At 54.5% G+C, this 19701-nt stretch overlaps 1 protein-coding gene across 3 annotated transcripts; it reads left to right on the top strand.

Moving 5' to 3' along the window:
- The first annotated feature begins 9 nt into the window (after nt 1-9).
- ZDHHC7 (zinc finger DHHC-type palmitoyltransferase 7) lies at nt 10-18595 on the top strand. 3 transcript variants are annotated; one of them, XM_002694749.7, is made up of 8 exons: nt 10-260; nt 10108-10193; nt 12275-12596; nt 14375-14499; nt 14840-14936; nt 15364-15445; nt 16014-16144; nt 16754-18595. In XM_002694749.7, exons 3-8 carry the CDS (start codon nt 12282-12284, stop codon nt 16928-16930), a joined length of 927 nt encoding a protein of 308 aa, XP_002694795.1. In that variant the 5' UTR covers nt 10-260; nt 10108-10193; nt 12275-12281; the 3' UTR covers nt 16931-18595. The 3 variants fall into 3 exon arrangements, with proteins under 3 accessions (XP_002694795.1, XP_010812697.1, XP_015331181.1); XM_010814395.4 differs by lacking the exon at nt 10-260 and adding an exon at nt 325-938; XM_015475695.3 differs by lacking the exon at nt 10-260 and adding an exon at nt 971-2189.
- Nucleotides 18596-19701: the final 1106 nt, after the last annotated feature.

The following is a 19701-nucleotide window of genomic DNA, read 5'->3' as shown; positions in this document are numbered from 1 at the left end:
CGCCGACCCGCGCGGTTCACTTCCGGGAGCCGAGCCTCCGCGCTTCCCGGGCCGGCCTCCTGGTCTCGTGTACCCCTGGGCGGCCGACCCCCTCCGACCGGCCCGGCGGGACCGGGCCGAGCCGCGGGGCCCGCCGTGGCCCGGCCATGAGCGCGGCCGCATGATGCGTCCCTGCCTCGGCCGCTGCAGTCGCCGCCGCCGCCGCCGTCGCCGCCGATCGGGAGGAGCCGCAGCGCCGGGCGACCCCGCCCGGGCCTCGGGTGAGCGCGGCGGGCCGGGTCGGGCGGGCTGCTGGCACCTGGCTCTCCCGGCCGCTCCGGGGCCCCCCGTCCGCCAGTCTCGGGCCCCTTGCTCCGTCCTGCTCCACCGCGCCGCGCCGCACCTGCGACCTTCCCGAGCGCCTCTCGGGGGCACCTCTGTGCCGGCGCTTGACTCCTTCCTCTGCCAGGTGTCTCCTTGTCACTCCTTGGTGCACCTCTCGGGGTAGGGCCCGAATTGCAGCCCCAGCTTGTTGCCTGACCTTGGGCGTGACACTCAGCTCTCCCAGGCACAGTTCCCTCCTTTTGATAGCTAATAAGGGGGTTGTTGTTAGGGCCTGAAGACACAGTAGCTATAAACCCTTTGTAAGCTGTAAAGAGTAGTTTATGGGTAAGCATTACAATGGGCTTTCTTAAACATCGCCTATGGCTTCTCAAATGCGCCGGTTCTTCACTCCTTTATACGTTTTTAGCTTTTCTTGTTCTTTGCCCAGCTCCCTCCTCTTCTCTTTCTCTGCCCAGGATCTTTTCGGGGGTTACCTACCAGGCCATCTGGGACAGTCAGGTCAGCCTTCAGGGCAATGTTGAATCTTGCTGCAGCCAGAATCATCTCTCCTGAGGAGTCATTGCTGCTGGAACTAAATCTCTCTTCGCTGTTGGATGCAGACACTTTATTGGCTTGTGGGTAACTGGTTTTGTGAGTGTAAAAACTGTCCATATAGCTGCTCTGTAGCTTCTTTGGCTGACCAGGTCCTGTAAAGTGCAGTCCAATCAGTGCTACAGTGTTTAACATTTGTAGTCTGCTTAGCATTTTTACTTAATGCACATAGATTTATCTGTTTTACTGCTACTGTCTCAAATCTCGGTCTAGAAAGCTATAACCCGGTCCGCCAGTCTCGGGCCCCTTGCTCGAGGGTCTAGAAATCTTGGTCAACATATATTCCTTCTTAGACTATTCACCTCAAAGACGGTGAATTGAATCTTCTGATACTTTTATAACTTTAATTTTTTTCAAAATCAGACCTAGTTTTTTGATACTGTCTTACAACTTTTATGAAACTGAAGGCAACTTTTAAAAGTCACCTTGTTAAATTTGCTTGTTAGTAAGTTGGGATCGGAGAAGGCAATGGCACCCCACTCCAGTACTCTTGCCTGGAAAATCCCATGGATGGAGGAGCCTGGAAGGCTGCAGTCCATGGGGTCACTGAGGGTCGGACACGATTGAGCGACTTCACTTTGACTTTTCACTTTCATGCATTAGAGAAGGAAATGGCAACCCACTCCAGTGTTATTGCCTGGAGAATCCCAGGGACAGGGGAGCCTGATGGGCTCCCGTCTGTGGGGTTGCACAGAGTCGGACACAACTGAAGTGACTTAGCAGAAGTTGGGATACTTGATTAAAGAGAAAGTCTCTGGGGGTATTTGAAAAATGGGATGGAACACACATGGTAAATCACATCTCTTGAACACTCTGGTAAAAATGTAAGGGTCGGAGTGATGGACACTTTGGATTGTGTACTTTCCGGAGTGAAGCTGGTAGGTTGACTTTTGAGTTGTGAGGTGGAGGAGAATGAGACTAAATGAAGGTAATTTGCTAAAGAATTCATAAAACAACAGCTGGAACTCTGTGCACACATCTCATGTCAAAGTCAAGTGAGTAGACATGTATACAGAAGTTTTGTGTTTTTTTTTTTAAACCAGTGACTCAGAGCCTGCCTTGATTACAGTGAGTAAATTGGGAAATACTGGCATGACTAGAATGACCTCAGTGAGAGAGAAAGTACTGAAAGGAACTCTGTATAAGAACTGTCTTGAGCCAGTCAAACGTCTGGACATGTCTTTCCACTTTTACTGAAACTGTTCCCTGCAGGCTTGGACCCTTTGGTGACATAGTAATATCATCTTCGTTAATTTGAGGAACTGGACCAAACAGTAAGTTCACATATGAAGTTAATGCTTGGGATGAATTGAGTAGTAGTTTTCCTGACGATTCCAGACCTTCCCTGCTCCAGACCATGCTGAACAGCTCTAAGGATAGTTTTCTTGAAGCAGCTTTTTGGGGGTCAGTCAGTTCAGTCGCTCAGTCGTGTCTGACTCTTTGCAGCCCCATGGACTGCAGCACTCGGGCTTCCCTGTCCGTCACCAACTCCTGGAGCCTACTCAAACTCATGTCCATTGAGTCTGTGATGATATCTTACCAGCTCATCCTCTGTCGTCCCCTTCTCCCGCCTTCAATCTTTGCCAGCATCAGTGTCTTTTTGGGGGGTATGTTTCTTTAAAGTAATATTTTATTTAATTTTTTGGCCACACCATGAGGCTTGTGAGAACGTAGTTCCCTGAATCAGGAATTGAACCCATGCTCTAAGCAGTGAAAGCACAGTCCTAACCACTGAACCGCCAGTGAATTCCCCAAAGTAATGGTTTAATTATAAAATTAATACATACTTGTTAAAAAAAAAAAATCAAACACTAGAGCAGAGCATGAAATACAGATTCCCAAACACTTACTCTTGCTCCCTTTTGTCCCCAAAGCCAGTGTCACGTTAACAACTTGTGTGTGACCCTTCAGCTTAGCACCGAACAAGAGAGCCACCTGCAGAGCTGGCCAGCTACGAAGTCGAGAGGGAACAGTTTCATGTGTCTGTACTTTGCTGTGCCTGTTCTGGGATGGCATTTCATCAGTCACTTGCCTCTGATTTTTTTTCTCTTTCACCCACTTCTTTGCCTCTGTCTATAGACATGTTCTTGTCTCGATTACTGCTTGATTGCATTCTTGAAAAAGCACCAGTAGAATTTTATTAATTGTCTGATAAAATCCAGACTCCTCATGGAGCCATAATGCCGTATATTGGTACAGCACCTCATACTTTTGAAAACAACTTTGTTATCCTGCAGTGTTTTATGTGTCTTGGGTGCTTGGTAAATGTTTGATGAATGAATGATCTTGCTGGGCAGAGTGGGAGTCTTCTACACGGAGGAGACAGCAGGAGCAGAAGCACGGGGCCGGGGGTGGGGGGGTCCATGGACACAGCAGGGAAACAGCAGGAGGGCTGGGCGAAGAGCTGGGAGAGGCCCGGGAGCCAGAGTCAGTGGAGCCCTGAATGCCATGGCCCCAAGGTTTGGCCCCTGTGTCGGTTAGGATTCTGCAGAGGGACAGCCAAAGGTGAGGGAGCCTAAGCCTGGGTTGTGGGAAGGTGGGCAGGGAAAGGGCCGAGCGGTAACGGAAGTGTCAGCAGCTCCTAGGAGGAGTGACGGGGAGGAGGACTTGGGTCTCGGGAGGAGGACTTGGGTCTCGAGGGGAAAGGTGCATAGTAAATCTTGGGTGTGCAGGGAGCATCATCAGTTAATGGGAGGAGAGGCCTGCTCTGTTAGGCCGGCGGTTTAGGTCGTTGTGGGAGAGGGCACAGAGCGTGTGCAGCCCCGGTAATTAGCAGGAGCAGTCAGGACAGAGAGGCTTCCAGCTTCTCTTGAGACAGGCTTTTACAGCGTTATCTTGGTTGAAATGCTTTTAATTCTTAGCGTTCTGTATTTCCAAAACTCACTCTGTTACAGAATGTATTTTCTAAAACCAAGTGCTCTGGGAGGCTGTGTGTTTTAATGGAAGAACATGGGCTTTGGAGTCAAAACTCCGAAGTTTTTTTTTTTCTTAAACAGACCCCCACTTGACTGACAGGCTGTGGCTGTGGTATGGGGATAAAGGTGGGAGCTTTGGTATTTTGTCCATGTGGCTTCGAGGCTGCTTCATGCAGCCTATGCACTCCTGGTGACACACCCAGAATAAACCCTGCTACTGGGGGTCTCTCCCTCTGCCCCCCCACTTCCTAAGTTGTCCACATTACCCGCACCCCGCCCACCTTCTGACCCCACCCCAGGCTCCCACTTTTGACCCTTTTCCCTATTCCTTTCATGTTTCTGTGGGCTTCATTTTTGCTTTCTCATCTCACTCAACAGGTATTTGCAGAGTTCAGGGTGTGCCGGGGGTATGAGTAGAACATTCCATTGAGGTGATAACAGCTGAACAAGACAGCCGGGGTGGAAGGGAGGTGAGAGGTGAGGTCCACAGGCCCCAGGTGGTAAGGCTGTGCAGCCACACGGGAGGCCTGGGGGTTTTGTTCTAACTGTAGAGGCAGCCGCTGGCTGGTTTTGATAGACCCAGGAGTGGTAGGGTCTGACTTATCTCTGTTAAAACTGGCTCCAGATGCTGATTGGGGAATGGGTTAGGGGCCAGGGAGTAGGTTGGGGGGTGCGCAGAGGCCACGAGTATATAACAGTGCTGGATCATGCAGCCCAAGTGACGGCTCCTGAGCCTTGATCGGGCTAGGCAGGCTGGTGGAAGGTGGCTCACATCTAGGCAAGTTTTGAAAGTCAAGCCCACAGGACCTGCTCATGGGTGAAGTGTGGGGAGCTGGGGGAGGAAAGTGAAGTGAAGGGTGTGTCCTGATTTTTGACTTTGGCAACTAGATGGTGGGGCAGGTGCCGTTTATCAAGATGACAAGGTGGGATCCCAACAGTCTGGTGGGTGGAGGGGTTTCTGCTTTGACCTGACTGTGGTCTTGTTGAGTAACCAGTCAGAGACACTCAACAGCACATTCTTCGTTTGCGGGTTTCCCACATGCGTCTTCTCTAACTTCACGGAAGTGAGCTCTTGGAGATCATCTGGAGAGCACACAGCCAACGAGGAAACCCCAAGACCCCGCCTGAGCACCCCAACGCTGAGGCGTCTGTGGAGAAGGGCCTGCCGGGAGTCTGGGAGTGGCTGGCAGGGAAGGGAGGGAGCCAGAGTCGCCCCCCCCTCCACCGAGAGCCTTGGCTCCCTCGGTTTTCTCGGTTTGTCCTCTTTTGTTTTAGTATGAGAGGCCTTCCGAGAGAGGTTGCGTGAGTTTACTGTTCACAGGATGGCTGATGTGGCAGCATACCTCTGAGACTTGGCTTCGGTCCGTTGTTTTTTTTCCCTCAAACGTTAATATTCCGTTCTTCAGCTTCAGTAATTTGAGAAGAAAATAGCGGTTCATATGGCATATATTATTGGTCTGGTTTGAAAGCCCAAACTAAATCTTTCATGATTGCAAATGGGTGGGAAGAACAGTAAGAGCATAATGGCAGTTGCGGTGAATGCACGGGGCCGGGTGATCTGCACGCTCCCCTCCTCACCAGCTTCAGCGAGCAGCCGTGTCTGTCGTGTCCCCGCCTCACCCGGGCCTGTGCCGCTTCACTTACACCGGGCTGCAGGCGTGCTGCCCTTCTCCTACGCCTCCCCTGCCTCGGAGCAGCCCATTTGCGGGGCCACGTGTGACATCTTCCCGTTATCCCCAGTTTCGGCACCTCCTTGGAGTTCTTAAAATTCTCCCTGGAAGCTTATTTTTTGGTCATAATTATTTCTCTTACATCACAGTAAGTTGAGAAAATAACAGGAAATCCAGAGGATGAATTTTAGACCAAATGATGGAAAATGTGCCAGGGCGGATCATTAAAGAGGATAAGTCACACACACACGTGCCCCTGCTGAGCCAGCCTCAGGCCCACCTGGCTCCCGAGCCCACCCTCCAGGCCTGTGTGTGCTGACTGCTCCAGCCATCGTGTGCCTGGCCCCATCTGCTCCCTCCTGGCCCTGCTCTGGGTCCTGGCAGTCCCTCCTGGTTGCTTGCCTTCCTCCTTCCATCCAGTCATACTTTGTCAGAGATGGCTCTAAAACATCTGTTTACCAAAGCCCCAGTGTTTCCCTTTGCAGCAGAACAAAGTGTGGAATTCCAGATGCCCTAGCCTGGCCTTTGGGTGCTTCACAGGCAGCCCCAGCCTCCTTCCCTGCCTCCCTTACACTGGGGGTGGGGGGGGGTGGTGGTGCTGCAGCCCGTGGGTTCCCTTTCCTGCCTCCCCGCCTCTTGCACCATTGCCTTCCTAGTGGACATCTTTCTGTTCTCTGGACAGGATGAGCTGTTGTCAGCTCTTTGCGTCATCACCCTCTGCCTGTCACTGGGGGGAAACACCGAGACACCACTTAGCAGGCTGGTTCCCATTTCTGGTGTGTGAGCCCTTGTGGGCCGGGGACCTGTCTGTGGTCGAGCATCCTGCGGGCCTTGCGTGGAGTCCGCATCTTGGGGGCCCACCCCCACGTCTGAATGCTGCAGATCTCGGGCGCCGCATCTGTGCCCAAGGCAGAGATTTGCTTACTGCTCTTGTTTATAGGTCAGCAGTGGGTGTCTGAGGAGTAGAACAATGCTGAGTGTAAAAGCAGCGCGTTAATGTAAACATGAACACCAGACTCTAGGGTAGACATTCCTGTTCCCGCAGTAGCAACCGATCACCAAAGAATACTGATGTGTTTTGCTTACTTGTTTTCAGTTTGCTTATGAGACGCGTTTCCCGTTTATAGGCATGAGAAAACATTAGGGGAAGAGATTAACAAGACACCTGCCCACAGATACTGTTAAGGGTAAAATGAGACAGGGCCTGGCTCAGAAGGCGGTGTCTGCAGGGAGAGCGCCTAGAACGCGCTGTTTCCACACCCTTCACACCTGCACAGGCACCTATGCTGGGCATTTGTCTCTTCATTTTTTAGTTGAGGAATAATTCATGTAAAATGAAACAGACAATTTTAAGTGTATACTTTTTTATTTTAAAACATGTATTCGGCTGTGCTGAGTCTTCGATGCGGCATGCAGGATCTAGTTCCCTGACCAGGGACTGACCCCGGGCCCCCTATCTTAGGAGTGGCATCCTAGCCACTGGACCACCAGGGAAGCCCCTTACTGTCCTTTAACAGTTTGTTGAGTTTTGTCCTGACACCGCGGGTGTCTGTGTGGCCTGCTGCCCTGTCCACGTAGGGGACTTTGCGTCAGATCAGAAAGCTGCCTTGGGGTCTCCGTCCTTCCCCATACTGCGTTCTTTCAGAGTACATTAGCTTGGCTTGGTTAGAGGGCCGTGGAGATTGACTCCTACTGAATGCATTCTTCTGTGTCTGGCTTCTCTCACTTAGCCACATTGTTGCATGTATCTAACCTCGCCCTGTTTTCTAGAATGAGTTGTATGAATAACCATGGTTTGCTTGTTCATCTCCTGGTGAGGGATTTGGGTTTTCTGGTTTGGTGGGTAAGGTGAACGGAGCGCCTGTGCAGCGGCTGTGAACAGTTCTGTACGTGTTTTGTGTTCACACTCGTGCGTGTATGCTCAGCCACTCAGTTGTGTCCGACTCTGCAAACCCATGGACTGTGGCCCACCAGGCTCCTCTCTCTCTGGGATTTCCCAGGCAAGAATACTGGAGTGGGTTGCCATTTTCTTCTCCAGGGGATTGTCCTGAACCAGGAATCAAACCGGCATCTCCTGCATTGGCAGGCGGATTCTTTACCGCTGAGCCACCTGGGAAGCCCGGGTCCCATTCACCTTGAGGTGAATGCCTAGAAGTGGAATTTCTGAGTCACAGGGCGGATGTTGGTTCAACTCGGAGAAAGTGCCAGACCACTGTCCAAAGTGGTTGCTGTGTTGGTTACTTTTTAAAATTTATGAAAGTAACTGGGGATTTGGCCTCATTGTAGAGATTCTGCTTAAGCCCGAGGCCTGGGATACGTTGACCTGTGTTTTGCAGAGTCAGTTTTCTTTTAAAACAGTGCTAACATAAGCTCATTTGAAGATCCTCAGAATGAATGTGAATGAAAAGTGGAAAATATTATTAAGCATAATTAGGCATTACTGGTTCAGCATGTTATTCAGCATTTAAAGTTGCTGGCTACTGCATAGACATTTGAATAAAGTTACTATACGTAAATGCCATATTTTAAAAGTCACCTCTGGGCTTCCCTGGTGACTCAGTGGTTAAAGAATCCGCCTGCCAATGCAGGAGACATGGGTTCGATCCCTGATCTGGGAAGGTCCCTCATGCCGTGCAGCAGCTAAGCCCGAGCACCACCACTCCTGAGCCTGTGCTCTGGAGCTGGGGAGCCGCAACTGCCGAGGCCCACATGCAGTAGAGCCCTTGTCCCGCAACTAGAGAAGCGGCAGCAATGGCAATCCCACGCACCCCAACTGGAGAGTACGCCCTGCTCTCTGCAACCAGAGAAAACCTGCACAGCGATGAAGACCCAGCCCAGCGAGAAATAAAGACTTAAAATTATAACATAAATGCAGTTTTCAAAAAGAAAGTCACCTACTTTAGTTTAAGCAGCTTGTGGTTCACGGCCGCATTTGTTACTAAAAGAGTTCTGAAGGGACTCGGTCACAGGTGCACCAGAGAACCTTGGTGTGCGGGCCAGCGCTGGCCGTGGGCAGGAGGTTGTCCAGCTCAGCGTGGAGGGCGAGCAGGGGAGCCTGACCTCAGAGCCGGCGCAGCAGAAGGGGGCACGTGTGTCCAGGAAGCGGCGAGCAGCCCCCGGTTCCTGGGGGCTCAGAGCCCGTCCCGTGGAGACCACCAGGGGAGCTTAGCCTGCCTGGTCCCCAGTCCCACCAGTGCCCCGTCGCCTCACCGTCCTCCTCGCCAGCCCTCTGGCACCTCTGTTGTCTTGGTTTCAGACAGCAGACACCAGCCGAGGGTTTGCCCAGCAGAGCGGTGTTTCGTTGGTAGGACACTGGATGCACACGGAGTGGACCGGCCCTGAGGCGCCGGGGCGGGTGCAGCGGTAGAGCCGTGCTAGGGAAGGACGCCTTGGTTGGAGGCTGCGTTCGCCAGACATCCCGTTGTTTGGAAGTTGGTCCTCTGATTCCTGTTCTCTCCTGTGGTCTTTCTTTTTTTTTTCCAGTTTGTTTTTTAGTTGATCTACAGTTCTGTGTCAGTTGCAGGTGTACAGCAAAGCGAGTCAGTTATTATATGTATATGTATGCGTGCGCATGTGTGCATTCTTTTCCAGATTCTTTGCCATTATCATTCTTAAAAGGTGTCAAATGCAGCTCCCTGTGCTATAAAGCAGGTCCTCGTTGCTTGTCTAGTTTCTATACGGTAGCGTGTATCTGTTAATCTCAAACTCCTATTTTCCTTGGCTCTTTTCTGTTTAGTTCTCCTTTCTGGGAGGCTTCCCACTCTCTCTCCCAATCCTGTTTTTAAGAATTTAAAATCCTATCATATTTCTATTTTTCAGTAAGTAGGGGTCCTCAGAACGCTCCTCTTTGTCTCACAAACGCAGTCTCGTATTTCTTTGGTTGTCCTCCCTGTGCATTGTACCTGCTCTCAACTCCTGTTTCCCTCTGGCTTCTTTCTGGGGCTCTGTCTCTCATGAGACCTGGCTGGGGCTTCCTCCAAAGTATCTGACTGTCGGCTGTTCGCTCACATTTAAGCCCGAGACCTGCCAGGCCGCGTGGCAGGGGCCGTGCCTGTGGTCAGCCGTCCTCTGGCGGCCCTGCTCCTGGGGAAGCCTGGCAGCAGTCTGGCCTCTCTGGGGGAACGCCCCTACCTCGTGCTGTCAGCCGGCTTTTCTTCTCGGGCCAGACGAGTGCTTCCCAGAAGGCTGTGTCTCCTCGCCCACCTGCCGGTGCCCAGTGGGAGACACCCCCAGGATGCTCCTCGCGCCCCACCTGCCCCTCGCGCACTGTGCCCCCTCCCCCGGGGCCCTGGTGCACCCCTCACCTCTCACTCCGGTCTTCGCTGCAGTTCCTTGGCTGTGCCTGGTAAAACGGTGACCTGTTGAAATGCAGGTTGACTAGATTTGGTCTGGATTATCCCCAGGGCTCTTTCTCAAGGGATTTTGGCTTACAGGTTTTATTTAAAACGGGGGCTAAAGTAACAGGGGGATAAAATGGACAGGTTTATAATTTTCAGGATTCTGTCAATTTACTAGTAATGAAAACCTACAGGAGTCATGATTTCATAGTTAAAGATAGTTCTGAATGCCAGAACAAGCAACTTTTCTAATTAGATTTTATCTTTCAGATCCTGTCACATAGGACAGTATGCACCTTAAGATCCTGAAGAAAAGGCACAAGATGTTCAAGTAATGTCTAGTAATAATTTGTGAGGTAAGTGTCTCCTTAGGTATATAATCACTGTTTCCTCTCTAATTGCTCACACTAACTTGTACCCTGTTGATGGTTAATGGTCACCTCCTGTCAGTGGTTTGCTGACCACCTACTCTTAAGAGGAGAGTGTGTCCCGGAGCAAGATCCTGATTATTAGCAGGAGTTACAAGACGAGGGGGAGAAGGCAGTGGCATCCCACTCCAGTACTCTTGCCTGGAAAATCCCATGGACGGAGGAGCCTGGTAGGCTGCAGTCCATGGGGTCGCGAAGAGTCAGACATGACTGAGCGACTTCCCTTTCACTTTTCACTTTCATGCATTGGAGAAGGAAATGGCAGCCCACTCCAGTGTTCTTGCCTGGAGCATCCCAGGGACGGGGGAGCCTGGTGGGCTGCCATCTATGGGGTCGCACAGAGTCGGACACGACTGAAGTGACTTAGCAGCACAAGACGAGGGTAGGTCTCCTGTCTACATGACTGGAAAGGTTTTGCTTGGATGGCTGTCCCTTAAACAACGGAGATCTGCAGTGTTGCTCCTGGTGTTCTGGGAAGCGAGGCTCGATTTAACACGAGGAGAAACAGGTTCAGGGCTGTAAACAAAATCCCATTAAACTAGCCATGGAAGTAGAAAACCGACGATGTGACATCTGCTTGACTATCGGTCAGCACACTGCTTTCGGGTCTCTCTCAGGCAACCTGAATACAGAGCATCCCGCGGAAGACGGTGTAGAGTGAGGCCGCGCCCTCGCCCTGGGTCGCGGCGCCAGTGCTGCACCGTTTGCTGTCACGTTCCCAGTGCCTGTAGCTGAGTGAGCGTGAGGGAGCAGTTTCTTCACTTCCTCCCCTCCTTTCCTGCACTGATGCGGCGTAGGTGCTGTGACTCAGCAGAAGGCGCCTGCGCTTGGTCACAGAGAGCCCAGTGTGTGCAGCCCAGCCCCCCACATTCGTGGACTGCTTTCTTGAAAATCTTGAAGTAACTGTGGGCTATCAGACTATCTGATGGGTGGGTTCTACACACCTGGCTCTGAGGCACACAGCAGGACCCTAACGTGCTTCTGTGATGATCCCAGCCCACCCCTCCGGCTCCCCTGAGTTGGCGTGCGCGCTCCCCTCCGGCTCCCCTGAGTTGGTGTGCGCGCTCCCCTCCGGCTCCCCTGAGTTGGTGTGTGCGCGCTCCCCTCCGGCTCCCCTGAGTTGGTGTGCGCGCTCCCCTCCGGCTCCCCTGAGTTGGTGTGCGCGCGCTTCCTCACAGTCAGAGCTGCCTTCGGTGCCCCTGTTTCTGGAGCAGACAACCGGGCTCTGACAGAAGGCTCCTCCATCTCCGGACGCACGGCCCTGCGCCCTGCCCAGCACCCTGCCCAGCACCCAGGTGCCACTTCTCACAGCCTGCGTCCTGCCTGAGGAGCAGCCATGCAGCAGAGGCAGTCTGGCCAGAGGGCTTTCTCAGCCTTGGTGGACTGGTATGACCCACTAGGAAGCTGCGTGGAGATCACCAGGCCACTCAGCAGATCTGAGAGAGGGACCAGCTTCACGCTGTTGCATCTGGTTTAAGTGAGATGAGAGGAGGTTATGGGGTAAAGCAGCAGCAGAATGCTTACGAGGAAAAGTACAAGTTTGTCTTTAGTCTCTGACCCTACATGTTCTCATCTCTCAGGGAATTTCCCAGTTAACGGGGGAGGGTTGTCAAAAGAACAGGCCAGTGAGTGAGGGAAACTGTCGAAAGAAAGAGAGAGGAAGGGCATTCTAGGAACAGCATAAAGGAAAGATGGAGATTAAATGGGAGCCTGCCTTGGAAGCATGCTCACCCACCGTCAAAGAGTTAGGATGCAGGGAAAGGGAGAGCCCATGCAGAGCGAGAGGAGAACCATCGGGCGAGAGCCCTGAGCCGCGTCGGGGGCCAGCGTGGACGCCAGCAGCAGGAGTCACCTGTTCGCCAGCCTCTCTGCCGCTGACCCACACGGGCAGTGGGGCTGCCCAGGCCTTGTCCCCTCGGGCTCGGAGCCTGGCCCTCGCCCTGCGTCGTCCTGCTGAGGCGTGGCTGGGCAGCCTCGGTGACTGTGTGTCCCCTCGCCCCTTCCCACAGGGAAACCATGCCATCCTCAGGACACCGGCTGCGGGACGTCGAACACCACCCTCTGCTGACCGAGAATGACAGCTACGACTCCGCGGCCTCCTCTCCCGCCGAGGCCGACGCGGCCGACAGAGTGTGGTTCATCCGCGACGGCTGTGGCATGATCTGCGCCGTGCTGACCTGGCTACTGGTTGTGTACGCAGACTTCGTGGTCACGTTCGTCATGCTGCTGCCCTCCAAGGACTTCTGGTACTCCGTGGTCAACGGGGTGGTCTTCAACTGCCTGGCGGTGCTCGCCCTGTCGTCTCACCTGCGGACCATGCTCACCGACCCCGTGAGTGCCCGCCCTCGCAGGGCTTTCCTGCCAGTCTGGGCTGGGGAGACACCAGCAGCTGTGGCTGGAGGGCCTCACACTCCGTGGCCTTGGGGTTCAAGTTCTTGGGCACAGGCTAGCGGCCTGGTCTGTAGCATCTCTGGAGCACACACAGCACCCAGATGGAAGTGCTACTGGGGTCTATTCAGGGAGCACAGGTTAGAGGTCGGGCGCCAGGAGAGGCTGCAGGGAAGCTGTCAGGAGGGCTGTGCCCCGGGGAGCGCCCAGGCTGCACTGGGGTAGGACGCAGGGCTGGGGCCATGGTTCTGGGGACATAGCGACAGAAAAACATGCCCTGCAAATGGCTGGAATACGAACGTGAGCTTGAGGAACGTGCCTCAGGTATCCAGGAGGTTTCTTTGGTGGGGTGAGGAGCGTAGGTCACCAGTTGCAGGGACCTGGGGGAGTCATCGGGCAGCCCCAAGGGGGACCAAGGCAGCTGCCCAGGGCTCTGAGCCGCAAAAAGGACCAGAAAATGCGTTCATTTCCTCGCCGTCTGGTCACCACGTGTCGCCTGATGTGTCCCCCCCTCGGGTTGCACATCTGTCCTCTGAGCACGTAGGAGTGCTCTTAAGTGGGTGGGGGGTGGGGGTCGCTCGCTTACTGTAGGGCAGCGAGTGCGTGTCCGTGAGAACTACAGTGCGGCGCTCCTAAACCTGGTCCCTTTCTTCTTACGGGACCTGGGACCCTCCCCCTATCACTTCCTTCCGGCGATAGGGCGGTCTGCCCGGCTCCTGGGCACCTTGGAGCCCAGTGGTCCTCGGTCTTCACATGCGCGTGCTGGGCTTTGCAGATGTGGTGTCGGCCCAGCCGCGCAGAGCTGGGCTCGGCCCCTGCGTCCCCGGCAGCTTTCTCTGACTGTCTTTACTCCTGCTGACGGCGGTGCCCTGCCGTCTCCCCCACCCTTCCTGTCCCCACACGCCTGCTCTCCCCTCCCTAGTGGGGCTTCTTCTCCAGAAACGTATTTCTGTGTGAAGGACAAGCCCCATGGGGCACAGAAACAAGACCCAGGCTTGTTCCCAGTCCACACAGCCATGGCGTCCAGAATGGTCTCCCAGACATGATCTTCACTGCCTGTGTCCACTGCCCAGAGAGCAGACCCTCCGCCCTGCAGCCTGTGGCCCATGGCCACCCAACACACAGGCCCTCTGCAGCTCCCCGTGCTGGGGGCTCGCGTGGATGCCCTGTGAGAGCCCCGCTGCCACTCCCACCCCTGGGGCCGGACACCTGGGGGCCAGGGGCCCAGGGCCACACTCCCCAGGCTCGTCTGTGATAGGTCTGCAGGGAAGCATTCATTATGTAACTTTAAAACACGAGATAAAGTCCTTTTTCAGACTGTTTTGTTCAGCCACCCCCTGTGCAGCTGATAGGAAACCTGTGGGTGCTTATCAGGGACACCCTGCCCAGGAGTGTGGGCAGAGCTGGCTGCCCAGGGTGGAGGGGGAGTGGCTGAGCAAACACAGCCAGCCTCTGGTGTGTCCTGCATGAAGTTGGAAAAATCCAGGTGACTCGCCAAATTATGAAGGATAATGTGCTATTTGAGTTCATTTTATAGCTTGTTTAATTTTCATGAAAACAAAACTTCTGGTCCTATGAGTAATAGCTGTTTTTCACAGTGATATAAGTGGCAAGGACAGCATTATAAATAACACCTAAGTCTAATTCCTAAATTTACTGGGGTTTTTTTCTTTCTAAAACTTCCTTCCTCCCAGCTAAAATACATTGTCATTAAACCGTAGGGGGCGGTACCCAAAGGAAACGCTACTAAAGAGTACATGGAGAGCCTGCAGCTGAAGCCCGGAGAGGTGATCTACAAGTGCCCCAAGTGCTGCTGCATCAAGCCTGAGCGCGCCCACCACTGCAGGCACGGCGGCTCCGCCCGGGGGGGCGCGGGCCCCGGGGCGGGGGGAGGGGGGCCTGAGCGCGCCCACCACTGCAGGCGCGGGGGGCGGGGGGGGGGGGCCTGAGCGCCCACCGCTGACAGCAGAGAACCCGTTTCCAGGCAGCCTGAATACCCACCACTGGAGGGACCCCCATCCTTAGGGCAGCCTGAGCAACCCCCCGCCAGGGCCACTTTGAAAGGACATCCTGAGCACCCACCTTCCCTGGGGCAGGATCTCCCGGGTGACCTCTTAGCAGAGCTGTTTTCAATGGGTGGGGTTTCCTCAGCACAGAATAGTGAAAAGCTAACTTCTGCTTTTCAGCATTTGCAAAAGATGTATTCGGAAAATGGACCATCACTGCCCGTGGGTGAACAACTGTGTCGGAGAAAAGAATCAGAGATTTTTTGTGCTCTTCACTGTGAGTAAAGATACTACTCCTGTAGTGACTTGTGTTGAGTCTTAATTCTTTATATACTGTCTTACCTGGAGCGAGGGTACGTTTATTCTGACATCAGACCTGCAGTCCCTTCTCTGGGGTTCAGATTACAACTGTGTTGTTGCTGGTGGGGAGGCACCCAGCAGTGAGTGTGGGTTGCCCGTTGCTCCAGGTGTTCGCTGTGACTTAACTCTCTCCTGGATACCTTGACCCACCGTTGTCACTAAAACGTGTTTCCCTGTGGTCGATTAGTCTGCGAGATTACGGTCCTTGGTCCCGAGTGACCCCAGGGAGGCATGTCACCTGCTCCCCTCACTGCTACTGCCCACCTCGCACACCCTCACTGCGCCTGAGACGCAGCAGTGGACGCAGGGGTCCTGGCACCGTGCTGACCAGTGTCTCCCTGCAGATGTACATCGCTCTGGCATCCGTGCACGCGCTGGTCCTCTGCGGGCTGCAGTTCATCGCCTGCGTCCGAGGACAGTGGACAGGTAGGCCTGGGGGGGTGGCTTCTCTTGCTCGTGCCGCGGTGGGTGGAGAGGGAGGAAGGGGCCTCCGGTTTCAGAGGAAATCCTCAGTTCCATTTGTATCCTGCAGACCTTTGAGACTGGGTCAAAATTCGTATTGTCCCCTCAGGCCTGGTGTGTGCTCTGGCCACTGGGCAGGCATCATTCAGGGCCATCGGATGAGGCAGGACGAGCCATGCAGCATGGACTCGTGTGTGCGTCCTGCTCACAAGTGTAGGCACAGGCAACTCCCATCTTTCCTGGCTTCAGTTGTGTTTTAATACACAGTTCTGTACACGAATACAGTCTCAACAGAAACCTGGGGAAATTACGGGGTATTTCAGATCTGCTGACCAGGCCGTGGTGGTGTGAATGCTGGCCTGGTAGGCCGCCCTCTGCCCCGGGTGGACAGCAGGTGCGCCTGTGAATGAAACGAGCTCACTTCTCTGTGGACAGTGGCGCAGAGGGGCCCTTCCGCGAGCTGGACCCGCGCCTGAGGCTTGGGACGCTGGGGGTGCTCCGCCGTGCCGTCACACGCCCCTCTCATTCGCAGAGTGCAGTGACTTCTCCCCTCCCGTCACTGTCATCCTGCTAATCTTCCTGTGCCTTGAGGGTCTGCTGTTTTTCACTTTCACCGCGGTGATGTTCGGCACCCAGATCCACTCCATATGCAATGACGAGACGGTACGCCCCTCCTCCGCTGGGTGTTTCTGGCCTCAGTGCACAGGCGTGGGTGGGCAGTGGGCGCAAGGCCCGGTGTTCCCCAGGGGGTGGGCGGGGTGCCCCGGTGGACCATGACAGCATCACTGCCTGTGTCCCTCTCTCCGGGCACAGCTCGGGGCTCAAAGGTCCCTTTGATTTGAAAGTCAACAGAGCCAGGCAGGTGGAGCCAGCAAACGCCCCATTTCTCGAAGACCCTGCCCTCGGCAGCTGAGTGAGTCGCAGGGACTGGATCGCCTTCATGCCTTTCAGCTGAAGGCCTCGAGCAGGCACTTGACACGTATTTGTAAGACCCAGAAAGAAGATTGGTGCCTGGACTGGAGGACCGGCCCCCTTCGCGGCCCTGGGGCTGCCTGAGCTTTGCACCCGCCTGGAGGCCGCTGCCCAGCCGTGTCTGACGTGGTCTGGCCGGCAGCTGCAGCCCGGCCATGTGCACAGGGGCCCGCAGGACCGGCACCAGGACGTGTGGTTCGGGTGGTGCCTCCCCCGTGGCGACCACGCACCTGCCCTTCCTGCTCATACCTGCCCAGGGTTTTCCCAGTGCTGCCGCCCACTTGCTTTTCTTCCTCCCAGGAGATCGAGAGGCTGAAGAGCGAGAAGCCAACGTGGGAGCGGCGGCTGCGGTGGGAAGGGATGAAGTCCGTCTTCGGAGGCCCCCCCTCGCTGCTCTGGATGAACCCCTTCGTCGGCTTCCGGTTCAGGCGACTGCAGACAAGACCCAGGAAAGGGGCCCCAGAGTTCTCAGTGTGAGGCCCTCTCGTCACTCCAAAACTTGTCCACGGACTTAATTTATCTGGGGTTGGAAAGGGTATCAACAGCTCCCCTGTGACCCCAAGGGCGAGTGGCCCAGCGGCCTGCAGCGAGCGGGGCTTCACACGTTCACAGTCACAGACGGCAGGTTCCCCACGAGTGACGTCACTGTCCAGTAATGGAGGGATGTGGCCGCATGGAGAAGCCAGATGTTCCCTCCCTGCAGTCAGGAGTCTGTCAGCACGCTCAGCATTTTCTAGGAAGCTGTGTGGGCCGTCACATGGGTTGTTGGAATCCTACGTGCTGAGCTGCTTGCCTCAGTCATGAAGAAAAGCCAGTCCAGTGGACAGAACGCCACGGTCGGTGGCCCTGGGACTCTTCAGGCCCCCTCGGTCCAGGAGGGGTCTGGACGCAGGAGCCCGTGGGGGCTACGGAGCAGCAGGGCCGTACGCTCACTCCTGGCCTGGGGCCGGTGGGCCCTAACCCCATGAGCAAGTCCTCGCGTGTCAGTGTGTGTGCGTGCACGTGTGTTTTAAAGTGGGCCGTGTTGTTCAGGCGACGTATCATGGGGGTGTGCTGCAAACAAGCTATTTTTTAGAAACCAATGTTTCAGGGAAGAGGGGCGAGCTGTGCGGGGTCCCCTCCCGTGGGGTTTACATGAATGTATTGCATACTGGAGAGTATCAAGATCCAAAGAACAGTCATTCCTGTGTGGTCCTCTGTTGCCCTCCTTCCTGTTTTCAGTTTATTTTAACAATCTGGAGTGTGTTGACAGGGCTTTGGAACCGCACTGTGTGGTTCCAGCTGGATCAGCGGCGCGTCCCGGCCCCTCTGTGGCCCCAGGCTTGCGCAGCTGACCCTGCGGGAGGTGGGTGAGGCCCTGAAAAGGGGAGGGGACCTGGAGGCAGGAGCCCTGTGGACCTGGCCTGCAGACAGTATTCAGGATGGCAACAACTGGTTTGATTTTTTAAATTTGTACCTTTTTTGGGTATCATTTTGTTTGTTTCTCTACCCATGTCACAAGTGATAAAATAGGACCCTTGGTGCAGAGCTTAAAATTATGCCAGAAAGCAAACAGCTCCCCACCCTGGGGATTCGCCTTAAACTTGCCTGGTCTGTCCATGTTTTATGGGATTCCACCATCTCTGACACAGTCTGGGGTCCCGAGCCCCCTTCCACGCTGAGAAGAGTGGGCGTCTCCCGCCTGGTCTCCACGCCTCTCTGCTCACCCATGAGCCATTTTGCTTTTGTTTGAATTAACCCATCCTCTATCCTGATCAGGGCTGGCGCAGAACCACAGAGGGCCTACCCTGACAACAGACGGAGCCGAGGGGCACGGGCTGCAGGGTGGAGGCGAGGTGGCTTGGTCACTGCAGAAAAGGAGGGTCGGGGGGGCTGAGACACAGCCGAGGACAAACAGGAGACAGGAGTTCCCGAGATTGTTCTGCACACTCATTTGCACATCTGTCATTGGGGTTGGATGTGTGTACTGAGCTTCAGTGTGAGGCTTTTAATATGTATATCCTGGTTATCAATAAAAATTATCGAAGTGGTTGAATCCTGTGAGACTTGGCAAATATGTGCAAATCAAGTATACTTGACTTTTCAACCTCTTCTTTCAATGTAACTTTTTTAAGAAATAAAGTCACCAACTGACGTTGTCCAGCAGTCTGTCCAGTGGCCGGTTCTTGGTGGGCTGTAGGCATGTTTCCGTGCTCAGCTTCAGCGCCTGAGACACGTGACTCAGCACCGAGGTCACGCTCACACAGGTCGCCGTTTCCACATTTTTCATTTTACTCTCAGTCGATGCACCTCGTCTCACTTAGCTTTGCCCTAAAGCTTCCGTAATTTTTTAGTGTGCTTGGAAATAAAAACAGTTTTAAAAATCCCTTAAGTGCTTGCTGGGATTCACCAGTGAAGCCATCTATTCCTGGACTTTTACTTGTTGGGAGGCTTTTGATCACTGACTCCAATCTCCACATTAGTTATAGCTCTGTGCAGATTTGGTAAAACTAGAAAGACTATACGTTATAACCGACGCCAGAGGAAGATCACGAGAGACCACTGTGAGCAACTATGGCCAGCAAGCTGGATAACTAAAAGAGGGGGATCGATTCCCAGGATCAGAAACCTACTGAGACAGGCACCAAGAAACAGCAGCCACTGGAAGACGCCAGCAGAGGTGGGCGCCACGGTGTGCTTGGGGAAGCGTGGCCAGTCATCACTCTGGTCATTACCGCTCTGGGGGACGCAGAGGCAATGGCACATACTTTGTTTTGAGGAATTTGTGGGGGCAACTTGAGACCTCAAATCGCTGAAGAAGCAATGTTGAAATCAAATGAAGCATCTGGGTTTAATTTTGCTTCTTCCGTTGCATCTCCTCGTTCTGTCACCCTTGAGGACGCCGTGTGGAACAAGTCAGGAAAGGAGACGGGAGTCCCCTTCAGAGTCGGCGCCTGGCTGAGGGCTCTGGTGAGGCCGCGCAGGGCGGGTGGCCCTTGCGGGTCTGCCGTCTCGGAACAGCTCTGCTACTTCCCCCACCCCGGCCAGCCCAAAGAGGGGTCACCCTGCCCGGAGGCCAGCGGCAGGTCTGTCTGAAGGCCTGGAGGCATCATCGGATCACCAGGTGCTGCTGGGCCCACTCTGAAGGGGACGTGGCCCTCCGGGTGCAGAAGCTCTGACTTGCTCGCAATACAGGCGCAGCAGCCCTGAAGGCCTCTCCCTGACAGGCCCGGCATGGGATGGCCAAGCTCCACACGCCGTCCACCAGG

This window comes from Bos taurus, chromosome 18 (genome assembly GCF_002263795.3).
Source record: "Bos taurus isolate L1 Dominette 01449 registration number 42190680 breed Hereford chromosome 18, ARS-UCD2.0, whole genome shotgun sequence".
Lineage (NCBI taxonomy): Eukaryota > Metazoa > Chordata > Mammalia > Artiodactyla > Bovidae > Bos > Bos taurus.
Note: the sequence above shows the minus strand (reverse complement) of the source record. Positions and strands in the feature narration are given on the sequence as shown.